General features: G+C 38.7%; 2 protein-coding genes across 2 annotated transcripts; both read left to right on the top strand.

The window, feature by feature from the left end:
• The first annotated feature begins 238 nt into the window (after window positions 1–238).
• LOC135697591 (uncharacterized) lies at window positions 239–1122 on the top strand. The gene is made up of 2 exons (XM_065217374.1): window positions 239–381; window positions 444–1122. Exons 1-2 carry the CDS (start codon window positions 309–311, stop codon window positions 1100–1102), a joined length of 732 nt encoding a protein of 243 aa, XP_065073446.1. The 5' UTR covers window positions 239–308; the 3' UTR covers window positions 1103–1122.
• Window positions 1123–16590: 15468 nt separating this feature from the next.
• On the top strand, window positions 16591–17551 carry LOC135697590 (uncharacterized). Its single transcript, XM_065217373.1, has 3 exons — window positions 16591–16719; window positions 16782–16982; window positions 17043–17551. The coding sequence occupies exons 1-3, from the start codon at window positions 16605–16607 to the stop codon at window positions 17450–17452; spliced, it is 726 nt and encodes a 241-aa protein (XP_065073445.1). The 5' UTR covers window positions 16591–16604; the 3' UTR covers window positions 17453–17551.
• Window positions 17552–19310: the final 1759 nt, after the last annotated feature.

The following is a 19310-nucleotide window of genomic DNA, read 5'->3' as shown; positions in this document are numbered from 1 at the left end:
TATCGAACAAAACTACACTGCATCCACTCCGGAGTCCCGGCTGCCTTGTAGGTAATTAGGTTCCTGGAGTGAGAATATACAAACAAAAAGAGAAAAAATCCCCCGCCGTGTTCCGAGAACCAATCACACTCGCTTGGATGCTGCGGATGATGACGATCAGCTGTTTACAAACCAGTTGACCGGCATCAGTCCAGGTGAAATTGGGCTGCTATAAAACTGCCTCGCAAAACATGCTAATCATTCATTCCCGTAGTTATTGCCGATCGCGCATCATACACCCACGGCCATTAAGTGACGAAGAAAGGAACATGTTGAAATTGGTGGTGTGTCTAGCGTTTTTGGGCCTGGCGGCCTGTTACGATTTCAAAGATTCGTACTACAGTAAGTATTTTCAGTTGTATAGGCCAAATCTCCAACTCTACAGTGAAACCTTTCCCAAACAGATGAACTGGTCCTGGAGGAAATTTTGGACAGCGAGGATACTCCTACCATGATGGACCGCTTCAAGCGATCCACGCCGGAGATGACCGATGACAAGTGCAAGCGCAACCACAAGCACAAGTGCTGCAACGACCTGAACGGCGAGAACATGGATAAATTCCGTGAGACCAAGAAGCAGTGCTTCATGGAGGCCCGATCCACCAACGAACGCTCTGCCCGTGGAATGATGAACCCGGTGGATATGTTCGATTGCGAAAAGATGAACAAGACCAAACAGGAGTACATCTGTGCCGTCGAGTGCGTGAGCCGCAAGTTCAACATCATCGACAAGGACGGTAACCTGCTGGAGTCGGACAAACTGGTCGAGTTCACCAAGGAAAACTTCGCCGCCGATCCATGGCAGGAACCAGTGGTGGGAGGATTGGTCGAGTCCTGCATCAAGGAGGTAGCCGAAAAGAACGAGAAGATGAAGGCCGCTGGCGATTATACGACCTGCAATCCATCCTCGTCTAACTTTGGCTACTGCATGTGGCGTCAGATGACATTGGCTTGCCCGAAGGAAAAGCAAGATCAGTCCAAGAAGTGCGAAAAGATGCGGGAAAAGTTTGCCAACAACGAATCGTTCTCGCCGTACCACAAGCATGACTTTGATGACAACTAAAAGTGACTATGGTAATTGGTAAATGTACATGGTAACCGTTGCGAGACTAAATAATTGAGATTGGAATAGTAAAACACAGCGACTTCGTAAAGCAAATTGTGTTGGAAATGATTCAATGATGACACTGGCCAATATGTACATAATGTGAGTAAAGAGAATTTCGGCTGTCCAGTCGACCACTGAAGAATGATCTTTGATTTTCAACCGCAAGTGTAGCCTCTAGGAGAAGTGACTCTCCATTTGATTTGCACGGAGAGTCATTTCACTTGGCGTGACTATTGTCATCTCACTCGCGGCTCAAAATTGGCCTCTTTATATTTTGGTATGGCTTTCCTATCGCTATTCGCAGAACAGTCTCTTGTCCTATTGATTTCCTATCTGCATGAGACTGTTATGCAAATAGCAGCAGTTTCTGATTTGCACATTTTTCTATGTACAGTCATCGCCGTATTATGGGCCAATTAAGACCGGGCAACCTTTGTTACACAGAACGATCTCGATTTTGATATTATCTAGAAAAAATAGGCCTTACCCGGGTAAAGGCGAATAACAAAACCAGTTGAAAATAATTTTACTATCATTATCTTATTATGTTATTGGTTAGATGTGTGGTATAACAAGCCAATAGCTTATTCTGCTATCGAAGCATGGCCTAGAACTGGGCCAAATTGGATAAATAAATAAAAATTTAAGACTCGACCTTCTCCGATTTGCGAAACTTTGCAAAATTACCGTGAACCCCCGGTAATCTGACCGTTCTAAATCTGAATTTGTTTTTAGTTTGAACACCGCTAATCTGAACACCATGCAAACTAAAAATTGCTCAAACGTCATCTAGCACATGGAATAGAACGATGTGAAACGTAACGCAGAATCAAAACAAAACAGAAAATAGGGCTACCAAATTAAAAATGAACCCCGTTAATATGCACGAAGTCTCGTTCAGATTAACGGGGGTCCACGGTATGACGGAACAACAATTCACATTTTTGCAAAAAATTAGCCATTTTGGATCTTGTCATTCTTTTTCAAAATAGCGTCTGACATTTTCAATAAATTGTAAAACGTCACTTCTGATCGAAATGACGCCTGAGAGAAAGTTGTTTAAAAAATTAAATTCATTATGGGAAAAATATAAACGGTAATTTGTTTTAGTTTAAGTGTTTAGTTTTTTAAAGAAAGCTTTGAAATAATTTTTCGGGAAGTTTATTGATAGTGTCAATTGACAAACGATTTTGAGGAATGAAGAAAATGCCGAAAATGCTGTTGACGTCTTCTACAAAATATTATTTGAAATAACACTGGATGAAGTACCATTATAGAGAAGAGGACGTCAGGGCAACTCAAAGCACACACCTAAACAGAGACCCCGAGTTCGATAAAAAAAATACCATCTTAGATTGGTAATGCTAAAAATTACAGATGTTTTGGTATTTTCTCGCTGAAAACTGTAAATGAATTGACCGAATTTCGGTAATTTCATTTTAATTTAACGAAAACGGTAAACATTTTTACCGATAGGTCTGAAAATCAGCTTCGGTAAACAAAGCGTTCCATTACTGAGTTCGGTAACGGTCTCGTAGATATTTTCCATGAGAAATTAATTTTCGTTATTTAAATAAATACCGATTACAGATGGTCGATGTTGTTGTGCTTGTTTTTTTCTGTCGGTCCAAGTTCCATTCCCGTTGGCGAAGATCTGAAAACAGCATTTGGAATCTTCATCCAATCCTTCCGACAAAAAAAAATGTTTTAGTTGATTGGTGGAGCAATTTGCTACACTAACACATTGATCACGACTGCAGCCAAATTTATGCATGGTTTGCAGTGACCGCCACCTTGGAACAAAATATTAAAGTGAATTACAGTTGAGTCGGTTACCTTTTTAAAAAAATTACAGAGCTCTTGGTAATTTTTGATTTGCATATCGTTCTCAAAATTACAGTTCTCCGGTAAAGTCGACTACAAATCAAGCAATGCACATCGGTTAATGTAACCGATCATTCAATAAATTTGACAGTTAATTTTGCTGATCCAGTTTACAGATTTTTCGGTTATGTTATCGATTATCGAAAACATTACCGACCGTTCATCTGTCGAGAATTACCGAAGTCGGTGATTTTTTCTAAGTGTGCGTCCAGTTTGGGTCAACAGACAAATCAAAAATTTAATAAACCGAAAACAGAAAGCACATAAAATTTCTAAAAGGTATAACAACAATGGTAATTTGGAAAACTATTTAAACATTTGAAATGAACTAAATATAGCCATTGATATTGCATTTGAAGAGCACAATGCAACAATAGAACTGGAAATTAAATCCTGTCACAAAAATAATTAACGTTAAACGTAAATTAAAATCAGACAACTTTCCATCTAGCATAAATTTTGACGAAAAAAAACCACTTTTTCTGATGAAGATCATGATCGGGAAATTTTTTTCATTCCTCTCTGTATTTACAAGAGCCATTAGTGTCAATCAAATCACAACGGATGACATTATGGTGGCTTTACGAAATTGAGACATCTTCAAAGGTCCAAGACCTGACAAGATTCCACCCGTATCTATGAAAAGCTTAGCAATAGAACATACGGTCTAGGGTTGGCAATGCTGGAGGCTTATTTCTAAAACCGGTTTTCCAGTATTTAAAAATTTAATACCGGTAAAACCGGTATAAGGTAAGGTACAAAAAAAACTGCATAAATTTAAGAAAGATTGTTTATTGGTAAATTATTCAGTTAGAAATGCGATTTTCAAAGCTAGGCTTTTGTTAAAGTAAAATTGAAGAACACAAAGAGCGTTTATCGTATTATCTCCCAAACGAGAACGGATCTTACTGACGAAGTTTCCCGAAACCGAAAATCAGAGTTGTGGTCTATCACAATCACGATCGTCAAACAGCTGATGGTAGTAACGCTCGGTACATTCCTATCAATGTGCTCGTCGAATCTCTTTCCATGACCATCCATCAAGTTGACGAAAGAAGTAAAAAGCAACTGGTAAATGTCGTCTTCGGTGGTGATCCATCACCGATCTGGTTATTCCCGACAATCACGACACGCATCTGTGCTCGTTTTGAAGCAGTTGCTGCTTTGCTTGCATATGTGAGTGTATTGGTGAGTGAGCCCAACAGCTTTCGTTTTATTTTGCCAGCTTTGTTTGAACTCACACAGTCGCGCGTGCCGAGACGAACTTGGAATGCGTAGACAATGTTTTCATTTTCTTCTGTCGTTTGGTTTTTTTTTCTCATCATCGTACTGCGAAAGTCTTCACTCTTTTCGTTGTGCTTTACATCATCACCAGCGAGTGTTACGCTTTGCCCATGAGCAGCGACCATTACTGGTGATTGTTGTTTGCCATGGCTATACCTATCACTGCTTGACAAAACGTTCTGTCAGCAATAGTCGGTTGATCCGTTGACGAGTGTCGAGTGAGTGTCATGATATTTTCCATGACTGCCGAAAATGCTTTTTCGGAGTCCACTGATGTGGGACGTACATCGTAAATCATCTTCATATATTTGCCTTTCAAATGCTCAACATCGTAGAAGGCAAACTCTTGTTTAATAAATTTTGTCAAACTGTTTGCTGAGCCAGTGATGCCACATATACAGATTTATCTGTAATCATATAGATTTTTTTCAATTTTTTGATACAGATATCTGTATTGTGATGTGCATCCCTACATCTTCAACCCATAAATAAGTACAAGTCAAAAACCTCCACGTAAGCACAACAAGTCATTCCACTTGAACCAAAACTCACAGGTCATATTACGCATAGCCAAACGCGACCAAATGTGCCGGTTGCGCCACGGCGTTAGAACACAATTATTTACACTCTCTCTCTCTCTTCTCGTGTTCGACCGTTCGACCCATGCCAATGCAGTCTCGATACCGATAGGTGTCACATTGCACACCTGGGTAGGACCACCGGGCACCGAAATTGCCGACCTAGCGAAGATGCATTTTTCGGGCACGCTACTCCAGTTGTCTCACTCTGACTAATAGGTTAATTACGTTAAGCCACTGTAAAGAATTGTAAACCCTATATAAACAAAACCGAAACCCAAAAATAGAGATTCATAACCAATCACTTGAAGACTCTTGACTGTAGTCCTTACTGGTGATAGCTTTTCAGCTCACCATAGTTTGGATACTACTAAGATAGAAAGTCCTTCTCCATTGGAATGATAGAACCTGTCACAGTATATACAGATTACAGATTTTTCAAATATATACTGATTTTTCAGATTTTTCAAATAAAAGAAATATAGGAGAAATGGATGTAATGTCGGCCTAAATGCTCCTAATTTGGGTCCATACATAAATTTTGAAACCGATTAAATTTTCAATATCGACCAAAAATATCTATTAGTACCGTCCCAATCACGCGTTCATCTAGATAAAATTGATAAATAGCAGATTTTTAGCGATGGGCCCAATCTTAGATCCAAAGGCCAACATTAGAGCCATGTCCCCTATTTTACATATTTTTTTTTATATTTACTAATGACGACTTCTGATGTTCAGATGTTCTGATTTCTCGTTGGAAGGGATATTAGTTTCCCATTCTATTTGTTTAATTAACCATGTCACATGGTTACAGATACATTTATTTGTCAAATCGGTAAACAAGCCATTTTAGAAAACCCACAAAGTGGTTGATTACAGCTTGTTAGTCGAAGAATCAACTGGATATTTTTATATTTGAAAAGCGTAATCACAGAAATAAATATTATTGCATGCAATTCGGCTAAACTTCCAGTAAAAGTTCTGTGTTATGTCCAATGTCCAGATAAAGGTTTTCGTAATCTCACATAAAGAAAAGTTACTTACTGAAAGTTATTTCATTAAGGAAATTTTCACCTGGTAACAGATTTGCCTCTCATAACTGGTACTTAATGTTTTGTATTTTTAGACTGTAGAAGAGATACAAAACACACCAAGATTGCAAGATATTTTGAGGCTACTCATTTTTGAGTCGAAAATCACTCAGTCCGGCCAAAAGGGAAGTTACCCAAAAATTGGTAAACATGCTTTTACTCAAATTTGAGTAAACGTTTCTATAGAGAAAACTGGGTAACGGTTACGCAGATGATGACATTTTTCAAATAAGTAAACCTTACCCATTTCGATAAAAACGAATGAATACCCCATGAATGCTTTAACATAAATTATTTCTTCCAAGAAGAATATTAAAAAAAAAATCATTATGAAAATGACAATTCTGTATTTGGTATCAAAACAAACTATTTGTTAGCGTTGGTAGGTGATGTACACCAACTAACTACTGATAGCTATCGTCGTCCAGGTTATTACGTAGCCGCTTCATTTTAACTGCTTCACTTCTAAAAACTATTTTTAGACTCACTGTACAAAAATCGCCTGTTCACTAATGCTAATGCTAATGCTAATGCTAATGCTAATGCTAATGCTAATGCTAATGCTAATGCTAATGCTAATGCTAATGCTAATGCTAATGCTAATGCTAATGCTAATGCTAATGCTAATGCTAATGCTAATGCTAATGCTAATGCTAATGCTAATGCTAATGCTAATGCTAATGCTAATGCTAATGCTAATGCTAATGCTAATGCTAATGCTAATGCTAATGCTAATGCTAATGCTAATGCTAATGCTAATGCTAATGCTAATGCTAATGCTAATGCTAATGCTAATGCTAATGCTAATGCTAATGCTAATGCTAATGCTAATGCTAATGCTAATGCTAATGCTAATGCTAATGCTAATGCTAATGCTAATGCTAATGCTAATGCTAATGCTTATGCTAATGCTAATGCTAATGCTAATGCTAATGCTAATGCTAATGCTAATGCTAATGCTAATGCTAATGCTAATGCTAATGCTAATGCTAATGCTAATGCTAATGCTTATGATCCCACCTGTATGTAGGTTTGACTTCATAAAAAATTCAGAAACATCACAGAAAATCCAATAAATTGAAAGAATTGCAAAAACACGCTGGGATGTCAAGAGATTCTCAGGAAAATTTAATTGATTTCAGGGCAGATCCAGAAAAATCCCCGGAAGAATCACGAGAACTTCACGATAGATTAGAGAACTTCAGAGTGGTCTAAATATGTTTAAATAATTTTAAGAAAAGATCCGTGGCATGACAGGAAATACTTGGAATTTCGAGAAAATTTCGTGGACAGACTGCGGGTTAATAGTAATAGTATAAAATCTGAGACTTCTTTAAAAATTTGGGCACATCAGGGATGCTTTGAAAACTTCAATGTGTTTCCATCAGCTAAATGGAAACAGCAGGAACTTTTAGGAAGTTCTAAGATAGTCAGGAAAGCCAAGAAAACTTCAGAGCAGTCCTAAGAAAATTTCAAGAACCCCAGAAAAGCTAGGTATTGAGATCTTCAGACAAGCTCAGAGATCTTAAGGGCAGTCCCGATAGCTTCAGGAAAGCCCAGGCTTTTGAGGATTCTTAAAGATCTGTAAAGGATAGTTTCTATAAATTCAGGATAACTCTATGAATTCAAGAAAAAAATCTAGAAACTGAAGTCTAGAGAAATTTAGAAAACTTCATACATAGTTTGGAAACATAACAGGAGTCCAGAAATTTTCAGGAAAAATCTATAGGTGTACAACTCAATGAGATCTGCACGAATTTCAGGGTAGCTTCAAAAACACCAGAGAATATCAGAGAAACGCAGTGTAGTTCAATTAACGTAACTAGAAGCTCAGGGAATTTCCAGAAACTTCAGCAAAGTTCCCAGATCGTCACAGTAGTCTAGAGAAGTTTTTAGATGTTTTAATATTTTTTTGGAATGTTCAGAGTATTTGAAGGATGATCAGAGATCTTCAAAGCAGTTTCTTTGATTAATTGCAGAAACTTTAAAGAATTTATTCCAGAATTTTGATAATTCCAAAAAGCTTAGGAATTTTGCAAAAAATTCTGGAATATTGCGGGGTTTTGAGGAAAATTCCATCAATATCAGGAAAATTGTTGGAACGTTTCAGAACTTTTGAATAATTAAAAAAAAAATCATGGAGGATCAAAAACTTCAAATAAGTCCAGAGAAGTTACAATAGAGGAATTTTAGAGCTTTTAAGGGATGTTCCATTAGGAACTTATGGATTGATCAATGAACTTCAGGAAAATTGCGGGAACTCTTGAAATGTTCTGCGAAATTCAGACTACTCTTGAGAAATTTGTTGGAGTTTAGAGATCTTTAGGACAAAACCAGTACCTTCAGAGATGCATCGAAAACTTCTGAAAAGTCTAGACTATTGAAGATATTGAAGGATCATTAATTATGTTTGGGTTGCTTCATACAATGGGATCTTCATTTTAGTAGATTGAAAAACTGTTTACGCTGAACAGAAGATGGTACAACTTTATATCTCAAGAAGAAAGTCGACACAGACTGAAATCGTCTTACATAAAACGTCATAGCGTTTTAATTTACCGTTAAACTGAAAATCCAAAACCCAAAAAATAGTATTTTAAACATTGTTGATTGCACTGATTACAGACAAATTTTACCCGTTTCTAGTTCTGTGTGTGTACATCCCTTAATTACGATTTTGAACGCTCCTTAAAGGTTACTCGTGGATTTGAGGTGTTGTTTGTACTTTTCTGTGTCTGGAAATTTCGTGGCTAGTATTCACTTGTCGAGATTTGACCACAGAACATGTCCGGGAGTACCAATGAGGCTGTGAACTAGACTACCATGCGTCGTAACCATGTTACAGTCGCTATAAATCAATGGAGACGCATGGTAGTCTAGTCGTATAGGATCCAAAAATCTCTTCACTTTCTCAATAGAATGCGACTGAAATTTTGGTGTATTGCCAAAATTTCAATCGCATAAAAAGCCCAGCTAAAATGAAAGAAATCCACCAGAACCGTCTATCTTCTTCTTTTCAAATAATTATTGGAACTGAAACAAGCTGGGACGAAAGCGTCAGAAGCGAAGAAATTTTTGGAAACAATTTTAATGTATTCCGGCACGAAATAAATTTTTCTTTCTAAAAAAAAAAACTGAAACCAATTCACAGTGGTCGAAATCGTCGTTTTTGCGCGCTTAATTAATAACATCTTTATTTTGATATTTAGGGCTATGGTGTCTTCTGAGAAGTTTATCAATAAATGTATGCGCTTCTTTTGGGCTTTTCAGCACAAGGATTAATCCCCCTTAAAGTGAGATAGAAAATTTATTTTTTCAATTTTACAATATACAGGGTTGGTGTCTTCACAAAAGTTCGAGGAATCATGCTTTTGAATAACTTTGTCCAAGACACCTAAACCGTAACTTGCTCACTTTTTGAGATATGTTACGTTATTTGTCGACAACCCCTTAAAAGTGGTTTTTTAATCATAACTTTTTAATTATAACTTTTTCAAGTTTGACAACGCTAAAATACAAAACTTTGTCGAAAATAGCAACCCTGTAGTTTTTCAAATTAAAAAGTTATTAAGGTTTCCGTTTATTGTTTTTTTGGCCATTTTTTATGTGGTGCAAAATGGTGCAAGTTATCAACCATGCATGTGAAACTACAAGTAATTTACTTTAAGATGATGGCAAAACTCTAAGACTGTAAGCGACTGTAAGGTATGCTTAGTGTAAGTGCATTCAATCATTTTTGGTAAAAAATACGTACGCACATTTCATAATTTTTCGTTTTCTTCTATTCTGTTGATAATCAAAAACTCCTGGATTATATATATATTTCGCAATCTATCTATTTCATTAATTCTCGCTATCATTTTCGTTATCATCCTCGTTGTCATTCTTGCTGTCATGATTGAAGAATTTTCAATCTAGGACTTTTTGCGTTCTCTGAAAACGATTTTTCCAATTTTTTTGGCCATCCACGAATGCTTGTGATCAAAGGATCAGATGACACAAGAAGCATATTGATGAGATCTCGATTCGTGGCTTGTCTCGAGACTTTTCGAGTGTTGAATTCACGGTACCTGTTTGTCGGATAAACATTGGTAATAAAATGCACATACATAAAATGTTTGTATTTACCTACCTTTTCCAATCTTCATTTCTAGCTTCCTGCGCTTCCTCAGAAAGTTGGCCAATTGGGACCATAAAATGGTTGATTATGGAAGACCCATGAACAAGGACTTTATGAACGCTTACTGGTAAATAATACCACGGGTATAAGGTAACTAATAAGCGTGCTGTCTCAATGCAATATTTGTCAAACGTTACTGTATCGATTTCATAACCTGATCCTATGGATTGAAGAATAGAGCCACAGCGCTGGATGGCTATATGATCGAGTCCAGTGATCTCCGCTACCTTTTCAGCATTTGCAAAAAATTTACGAGCAAGGTTTCCGTTATTGGATGTTCCGGATCCTCAAGGTCGTGGTTGATCTACATTCATCTCCATTTCCATCTTCAATCGCTTCTGAATTTTCTTTTTACGTTCTAGCATTTTCTGCTTATCTTCGCCCCGTGACTGCCATTTCTTCGTTTCAAGTTTATATGCAACATGGATAAAATATTCAAAAAATCTTATCCACGCGTGCAGTGGCGATAATCCGTACTCAGCTTCTTTAAGTTGTCGAACTCTATCAATGTCGTTCATATCGGTCGGTTTCGCTAAGCAAATAAAACACCTTTGTGACGATTTTGTGTCTGTTAGCGCAGAACATATCTTCCCGTCTACCAATACTGAATACGCATGTCACGTCCATATTTCGTGATTTTAGTTGGCAATAGCTTCTCAATTTGTTGTTCAATATAGTTTTTCTCTAGAACAGCAAGTTCAGTAGTTTCAGAAATCATTTGTATTCTTATCGGCCGGCATAACCGAGTCGATGATGGCCGAGGATTACAAAAAAAAATACTTCCCGTTTGTTTCCGCAACTATTGGAACTAGTGAGGTGATGAATATGTTCGCTTCACTTTTTGTTTATGTTTATTAATTTATTTGATAAGGCTCAACCGAATTAACTTTACAGAGCCGAGGATTCTTGGTCACTATACAATACATCTTAAAACTATAGTCAAAAGGTACAACACAATAAACACTTTATCCGCTATCCAAAAAGCCTCCTCCATCAGAACTGGAGCCGCTTCCAGTGGTTTCATTGTATGGCAAATTGTTGTACGCCAACGAGGGTCAGAGCGCGTCCATTGCAGCAATGGACGCAAAACGTGGTCAGCACTCACACACTCATCACGAAACGGTTGCTTTCCAAAGTCGACGACGCATCGACCGAAAAAACTGCTGATGAAGAACAATGAGGAGGGCCACACAATGGTTGCTGCCGAGAAAACAGACGATCGCGTAGCACACATCGAGAGTGGCCTGCTTTTGTTGACAGCCGAGTGAACACTGCTTCACTTTTTGAACCATCGTCATTTTCAAATCTTTGGTTGTACTCCGGATTTCCAGAGCTGCCATCCATCCCCCACTTAACCGTAACCTCATCGGGATAGCAGCTTTTTTTAGCTTCTAGGATGCGATGATATGGTGGATATATATTTGCGTTTAGATCTTTCGCTCCCCATTGAATTTTTATGTACTGTGCCTAAGATAACTTTGCATCTATTAACTGCCAAAGCTTTAGCTTCACTGTACTCATACAATGGATGATTTGATGATTTTTCCCATGATTTAGCAATCCTTCTTGCCCGCGATGGACTTGTCTGCGTAGCCTCTTTAAGAATGTCAGCAGCATGTTTTTGTCCTGATTCGCGAAGCTTTATTTGCGTTGCAAACACAACACAAGTTCTTTCACTGGATGATTTTCACGAATGGCCACTGTTTTTCTTCTCTTTGTTGATTCACTGCATTTGTTGAAAGGAATTGGTTTACGACCGATTTGGGCACTTGTTGATGATGAAGGAAGCATGTTCAGGATACTTGCAGGAAGCTTAAACGGTTTATCGAAAAATTCAACATGGTTATGCAACACCTTGCATGCTGAACGGTTATATTTAAGCCACAGTATTTTAAAAGCATCACAAGTAACTTTTGTGTACTTTGCAACCTCCACAGCAACTTCCGGCATAATGTTGGAATCAATCAAATAATATTTGAGCACCTCTTTGAACACCTTGTAATTTTTGGTTGGTAAATATCTTCCTGCTGCTTTCCATATTGAAAACAGATGTCGTTTTTCTATTTCAACTAAAGGAATAAAAATTTATTCAAAAATGTTTCATCACATAACTTTCACAAAAAATGCAGTAAAGTTAAAAAAAAACGTACCTGTGGAAGCCATTTGTGTGTAGTCAAATACTCAAGCTTGAAAACTGAACCACTAGATAAACAAACGAACACTGTCACCACCAAGATTTTTTTTTAATTATGTGAACACGAAATTAAAAAAGTAGCAATTTTCCTTCGCGAATGAATGTAGGTGAGAATTGTTCTGAAATTTGCAATCTCTTTGCAAATTTCTTCCAAGAAGTATACACCACATTTTCCGAAGAAGATCGTGACCGCGATTTCTTTGCATTCATTCCTGAAATTTCTAAAAACATCTCTGTCAACCAACTTTCTCAACATGAAGTCCTCAATGCACTAAAAAACTTAAACGCCTTGAAAGGGTCTGGACCTGACGGCATCGCACCCATATTTTTGAAAAACCTTTCTGAAGAACTCGCATTTCCTCTAGAGCTTCTTTTCAACACGTCTCTGAAAAATGGAAAATTCCCTGAAATTTGGAAATCATCTTATTTGGTACCTATTTTCAAATCAGGTGCAAAATCAGACATTCGAAATTATCGTGGAATTGCTATTATTTCTTGCATTCCAAAACTTTTTGAATCGCGAAGTGGGGGTGTTAAGCGTATCTCCGGTCTGATCTACGAAGAAACCCGAGGTGTGCTGAAGGTGTTCCTAGAAAATATGATCCGTGATGCCGTCACCTACACTGAACACGCCAAGCGCAAAACTGTCACGGCCATGGATGTCGTATACGCTCTGAAGCGACAGGGACGCACTCTGTACGGTTTCGGAGGTTAAAACTTATCACCAACGTAACAAAACGGCCCTTTTCAGGGCCACCAAGTTCATTGTAACCGTTTGTTACAAAACACGTTAGATTTTTAATTTGTGCATAGTTGTTAAATGTACCGTCACGTCTCTTAAAGTTATTTGGTGTTGGATTAGTAGGGTTAGTAGTCGTTGTGAAAAAAATGTTAATTTGTTAGTAGGATTAATTGTTTTTAAATTTGAAAATTATATAAAACCGTACAACAGTACAGTGGGTATGAGTATTCCACCAGTGGGTACAACAACATTCGGGCGAAACTACGAATTCAAAATGGGTGGAAAATAACGTCTCACGAGAAGAGCAATGGGATGGAAAAAGCGCGAAGGAAAACCGCCATTCCTTAATCAGTATCTGGCGTTCGTGTGCTTCGGACCGTTAAAACCAAGTGTCCGCAAAGTAATAAAAGTGAGTGGTGAATCGCGGGAGTACCTATCTGTTCAATCAGGTAATACGGCTTGGCTAATTAATTACGGATAGCTAACATTAATCGAATGACCGTAGACTAGTACGATAATTAATTAAAATAAACCCCCTTTGCCCTCACAGGACCTTTTTGTGGTACCATTCGGTACAGCGTCATTTTGTGAACCAACCGACTAAGTCGGTCAGGAAGCACACGAGTCGGATTATTGGTCCTTAGTGGCTATTAATCCTAACAATAAAGGACATCATTTCGATTTGGCATTGCAAGGTCAAAATCGTCGCATTCCTCGGGCCAAGGCGGCTCTAAACGCTAAAGAGGACCCCTCTCAGCAGAGTCACTCCGGCCTTGCCTGGACTCTGGTGATTCTCGTCAACGAGGGTAGACGCCAGGAGACCGCAGATCGCCATCGAGTTAAGTCGATCTGTTGTTCCAACATCACCACCCTGTCAGGCTTGATTCGCCCGACGTCAAGCTCGTCGTACGTAGGATCATCGACGAGCGCTCGCACATCGGCAGAGTAGTCTTCGGCAGAGCAGAATCAACGGCAGCAGTTCAGTACCGGTACGTCAAACCCCCAAAAACCCACTGTACATCCATAAAATTCAATAGAACTATTAGAAATCCAATCCACACCTGCTATAGTTTTTATTAATAAATAATAGTATACACCCTTTGATTACTGTGTCATTTAAACTTTCCATAGCTTTTAGTCAGGTGACAGTACTGCACGTTAAGATCGCGAAGCCCCTCCAGATTACCCAGTAGTAAGCCGACCTTGAGACACAGCTCGAGAGGTTTCTTGCTACTGAGCCTTTTTACCGGGATACAGACAGTAGAGTTACATCATTTAAGAAAAGAGTTCGAATAGAATTTATATAGAGTATCCCCTGCTTCCAAGTTTAGTTACAAGATTACAAAATTGGAGCGCAGCGGCGCCCGTGGTGTAGTGGTAAGCGTCCCAGCAGGCCTGGGTTCAATCCCAGTCGGCGCTGCTGGGAAGTTATGAAGCATAACATCTCTGATCATGCCTTCCTTCGGGGAAGGGAAGTAAAGCCGTTGGTTCCCGGTTCATGAGTTGATGGGTCGATACTTAGGGTCCAGGTGTGGGCAGCATTGGTGCTCAGCGTCAGCACGGAAAACAAATCTAAGGAAAAAAACAGAGCATTTTGTGTGGTCGTTGGGGACGTGTGGTTCTGAATTGGCAACAATATCTTCCGCAATTGCATCCTCCCTATTCGTACACGCCCGAAGATCGGAGGCGAATGTCACTTCGACTTGTTTCATCTAGGAACCATTCTTTGATGACTGTGTTGGAGAAGCAGCACATGCATGTACGTAATTGGTGGATTTGTTAGTTATTTCGAAGCTTTTGGACAATGCTTGACATTTACCACCTTTTCAATATGACATTTACCACCAAGTTTCAATTTGAAAATCAACAGTCAGGTCAGGTTATCGATGCGTGGAAATGTTTCTGATCGATTGGTGATAAAATAATTGAAATTGGTCCAGGGGCAGCTAAGTTATTAACGTTCAAAATCTTTCATAATTTAATTTTTCTTTTTACATAAATTGTACCCCCATCTTCCCGAAAGACGTAGTCCTACGTCAAAAATGTACCGCAATAGCATTTAGCAGAAAAATTGAAACACATCATATTGAAATATCATTGCGCAACCAAATAGTAGAAAAATGCAAAATTGTAATAAATCTAGGTGTAATCCTAGACTCCAAACTAACTTTTATAGAACATTATAATACTATCATTAGTAAAGCAAACAGAATGCTAGGCCCCATTAAAAGGTTCAGTCATAATTTCGAAGACCCATACACAATTAAGCTATTATATACCACATATGTAAGGCCAATTCTGGAATACTGCCACCTAGTATGGAATCCATACATTTCCATACACGAAGAACGCATAGAATCTTTTCAAAAACAATTCCTTTTATATGCTTTACGTAAATTGAATTGGACTGCATTTCCATTAGCATCTTATGAAGCGCGCTGCATGCTCATCAATATACAAACACTTAAGGAGAGCCACCAATTTGCAATACTTTTCTTCATCAACGACATTATTTCAATGCGCATAGATTCGGCAGAAATTCTCGCACAATTAAACTTTGGCACACCTTGTCGATATCTTAGAACACGGAATTTATTTTCGGAAAAATCTTACAGAACAAACTATGCAAAAAATAGCCCAATCAATGGAATGATGCGCCTGTATAATTTGCATTGCGGAACTATTGACATCACTATGTCCAAGCAGCTAATAAAAAATAAGCTAAAACAGAATAGAATGAATGCATAGTATGTAAGTAAACATTGTAATAATCATGTTACGTAGGCTTGACGAAATGAATATAAGATAAAATAGAGTATTAAGCGAAACCCCAAAACTAGATAAATTCAAAAAAATATAACTCAAAAACGAAAAAAAAACGACCCATCGCTGATTTTTTTATATGTTGTGTAAAAAACCTAAATTTTCAAGGAAAAATATAAAAACAAATAGCGCCCTCTGTTTACAAACCATGAAAACCATAAAAAACAAATACAATTAAGTATTTTGAATACAAAATCCCATTTTTTAAATATCATTATATTTTGAGAAAAAATAATTTTTGAAAAAATCGATTTTTTGTACCACTCTAACATAGAAATGGTCACCCTAATGACAAAATAAAAGAATACGTTTCCAATATTTAGCGATAAGGAACAGAACTACCAATTTTTACGAAATTCTGCGAACCACTATATCGTTTTGCTATGGAATGAATGTATGCCTCTTTTGGACGACACTGCTGAACGAAATTTAAACATATATATACCATAATTTAAATGCAATATGCACTGTAGACCGTCTGATTCTTATTGATGAACACAATTCCACGGTAATCTCGCTGTCATTTATTGCATGCCGGCTATTTTTGCTGCACTGCATCAGAACCAGTTCTTTTCGCATAATACAAGCCAACTTAAGCCCCAAGAATTACTTTCTTCTTTTACGGTGCCATCTTACTGGCAAGTATGGGCTATATATTGCCCAGTAGATTCTGCTCCAATGCATATTTTGAACCAGTGCATCACCCCGACAGGAACCATGATACGTCTGGTGGCGATTGTAATGCTGTTGGTCGGAGCTACATTTAGTTACAATTTCCAAGATCCATATTTTAGTGAGAAAATTCAAAATTCCAACCAATTTCTAACTGTTGCTAAAATTTCATTTATTTCACAGATGATCTCCTATTAGAAGACCTGATGGTTCTCCAAGGCCGCCCAGCATGGACGAAGACGACCGCCAAAGACGAAAACCAACTACACTACACCTGTTGTGATTATCTGAACGAGGAAAATTTCAATAAACTCCAGCAAACTCAAATCGTGTGCTACGTGGAGAATGCACTGCTCAGTACAGCGAAAACCAAGTCCGGTAGAAGTAAGTAGTGATTTTCTTTGAAAGATATAAAAGTGAATTAATTGACTCCCATTTTCCCAGTGGTGGACCCAGTCGATATGTTCTCCTGCGACAGACTCACCAAAATCAAAGAGCAATTCATCTGTGCGTCTGACTGCGTAGCTCGGAAGGAGAACATCACCGACGATAGTGGAAATCTGCTCGGATCGGACGTCTTGGCCCCCTTCGTATCGCAGTACTACGCGCAAGATGTCTTCAAAGACGGTCAAATCAAGGAATTTATCGACGCCTGTCTGGAGGAAACGAAAGCTCCGACGACCGATTCCAGCTCCAAATGCAACCCATCGTCGGCCGAGTTTGGATACTGTATGTGGCGCAAAACGATCCTAAGCTGCCCAGCGGAAAGACAAGATACCAGTCCGGCCTGTGAGAATCTACGCGATAAGCTTCTGTATCAGGAGGCAAAATATTTGTCCGACGAGGCCCCCTAATCCGGATGAGCGCTTTGTTTCCGAAGGACCTACCCTAAACGGTCGTAAACAAAATATGTATTATTCATCGTGATTGCATATAAAAGTACAAAAACAGAATCATCATTCTTGTGGTAAACAAACATTCCTTCGAAATGAGTTCGCCAAAATAGGATCTTAACGGCTTTAGGCTTCCCACTTTCCGCGAACGCTTGCTGGCGTCACACTCTTGGCAACAACAACCCTCAGTCGCGTGTTTACAAATGGATTTTTTTTTTGTGTGATCCCATTATCGATGCTTGTTTTTATCTTTATCGAGTTTATCAAAATCGCCAACGCACTTGATATCCGACGGGTTCGTGCCGCCATATCTATTCAATTAAATGTATTTAGACAGTCTGATAGATACCAGGAAGCGAAAAAAAAGGAGGCCGTTTATGGTTAATCCCTACCTTTGAACAAAAACGACCCACAAATCAGATGGTCAGTTTCTGTGTCGATGATAGCTAATATCGATTTTCCTCGGGTTGAGTTCGGGACGGACAGACGGTGACGGTGACAAGGCACGATCGGTCATCTTTGTGATAACGTAATGGGCACGTGCAATTTTCCGAACTTTATCGAAGCAGCCTGGTATTTAAGGAGGCACGGTCCAATAAAATATGGTTAGTTTGTTTTTTAATGGGTTATGAGGATAAGTCAATTGAATATGTGTTCAAGAACGATTGTCATATTCCTAGACGTTTAAGCGCAATTAGAAGAGTGTAAAACGTGTTCAAATCAGTGTATTGGTGAAGGAAAAATCCAAGGATAACTGCGTTAAATTTTAACAGTGAGTGTCAGTCTGTCAGTGATCTTGTACAACAGGGAGCTTCACTTGGGACATACTAGAAGTGAAGGAGTGAGTTGAAAAAAAAAGGACTGACTCACAACGCAATGTTTGGAATTTTGTGATAAGTGAAGCAAATGGAATGGAACATTGCAAATGCAAATAATTACGGAAAAGTACCATTCAGATACCGGCTGCGTGAACCTAGGATTATATACGCATTTACGTCAGTATCTTTCGTTATTTTATCAGTAAAGTCCATGCAAGCCATGAACCACGCAAACATGTGTAGACAGTTTTAGAGGGGTAGTCGAGATGTATACTGTTCAAAGTTTAGCAAAAAATTGTTCCATTTTTGGGAACATGAAAATTGAACTGGGAAATTTTAGAGCGTATCCTGGGACACTCGACAACGAACGACACATCGAACTACGACTGGAAGTCCTGGCAAGTCTAGATGAATTTGAGGACGGAGTCATAGTACTTCAAAGAGGAATCGATGATTTTCCCAGATAAATAAGTCTTACGGAGGCTTGGAAGCGGTCACGGTAGTCGACGCATTTTCTATGATAATCGACTGCCTTCCGACATTGGCTCTGTCATACGACACTGTCGCCGAAGACCGTCGGGACATCTGGCTGCAGCTTCTTCTGTACGGAAACCCACCTTTTCTTCATGTCTTCCTCAGATTTGATCTCCTTCGGATGCTTCCGTAGTGCCTGCTTCATAATAGCCCAGTATTTGTCGATGGGCCTTAGTTCCGATGCGTTGGGTGGGGGAGGTCCATGTCATTGGGTACGAAAGTGACCCCGTTGACTTCGTACCACTCCAGGACAACATTTTAATAGTGACACGAAGCTAGATCCGGCCAGAAGATCGTAGCGCCTCGTGTTGCTTCAACAGAGGAAGCAGACGCTTCTGTAGACACTTCTTGAGGTAGATCTTCCCGTTTACAGTCCCGGTAGTCACGAACGGCGCACTCCGTTTTCCACATAACCAGATCGCTTGCTAAATCATGTATTTCTTGGTAAACTTTGAAAGTTTCTGCTT

Source organism: Ochlerotatus camptorhynchus, unplaced genomic scaffold (genome assembly GCF_037179485.1).
Source record: "Ochlerotatus camptorhynchus isolate MF236.1 unplaced genomic scaffold, CSIRO-AGI_Acam_v1.1 ptg000077l, whole genome shotgun sequence".
In the NCBI taxonomy this organism is placed as follows: Eukaryota; Metazoa; Arthropoda; class Insecta; order Diptera; family Culicidae; genus Ochlerotatus; species Ochlerotatus camptorhynchus.
Note: the sequence above shows the minus strand (reverse complement) of the source record. Positions and strands in the feature narration are given on the sequence as shown.

What these genes read in the sequence shown, in the direction of transcription:
- LOC135697590 (XM_065217373.1), top strand. Translation starts at nt 16,605, where the DNA reads ATGCATATTTTGAACCAGTGCATCACCCCGACAGGAACCATGATACGT. An exon ending in TTTCCAAGATCCATATTTTA is followed by an intron (nt 16,720 to 16,781) that starts GTGAGAAAATTC and finishes TTTATTTCACAG; the next exon opens with ATGATCTCCTATTAGAAGAC. An exon ending in GAAAACCAAGTCCGGTAGAA is followed by an intron (nt 16,983 to 17,042) that starts GTAAGTAGTGAT and finishes CCATTTTCCCAG; the next exon opens with TGGTGGACCCAGTCGATATG.
- LOC135697591 (XM_065217374.1), top strand. Translation starts at nt 309, where the DNA reads ATGTTGAAATTGGTGGTGTGTCTAGCGTTTTTGGGCCTGGCGGCCTGT. An exon ending in TTTCAAAGATTCGTACTACA is followed by an intron (nt 382 to 443) that starts GTAAGTATTTTC and finishes TTTCCCAAACAG; the next exon opens with ATGAACTGGTCCTGGAGGAA.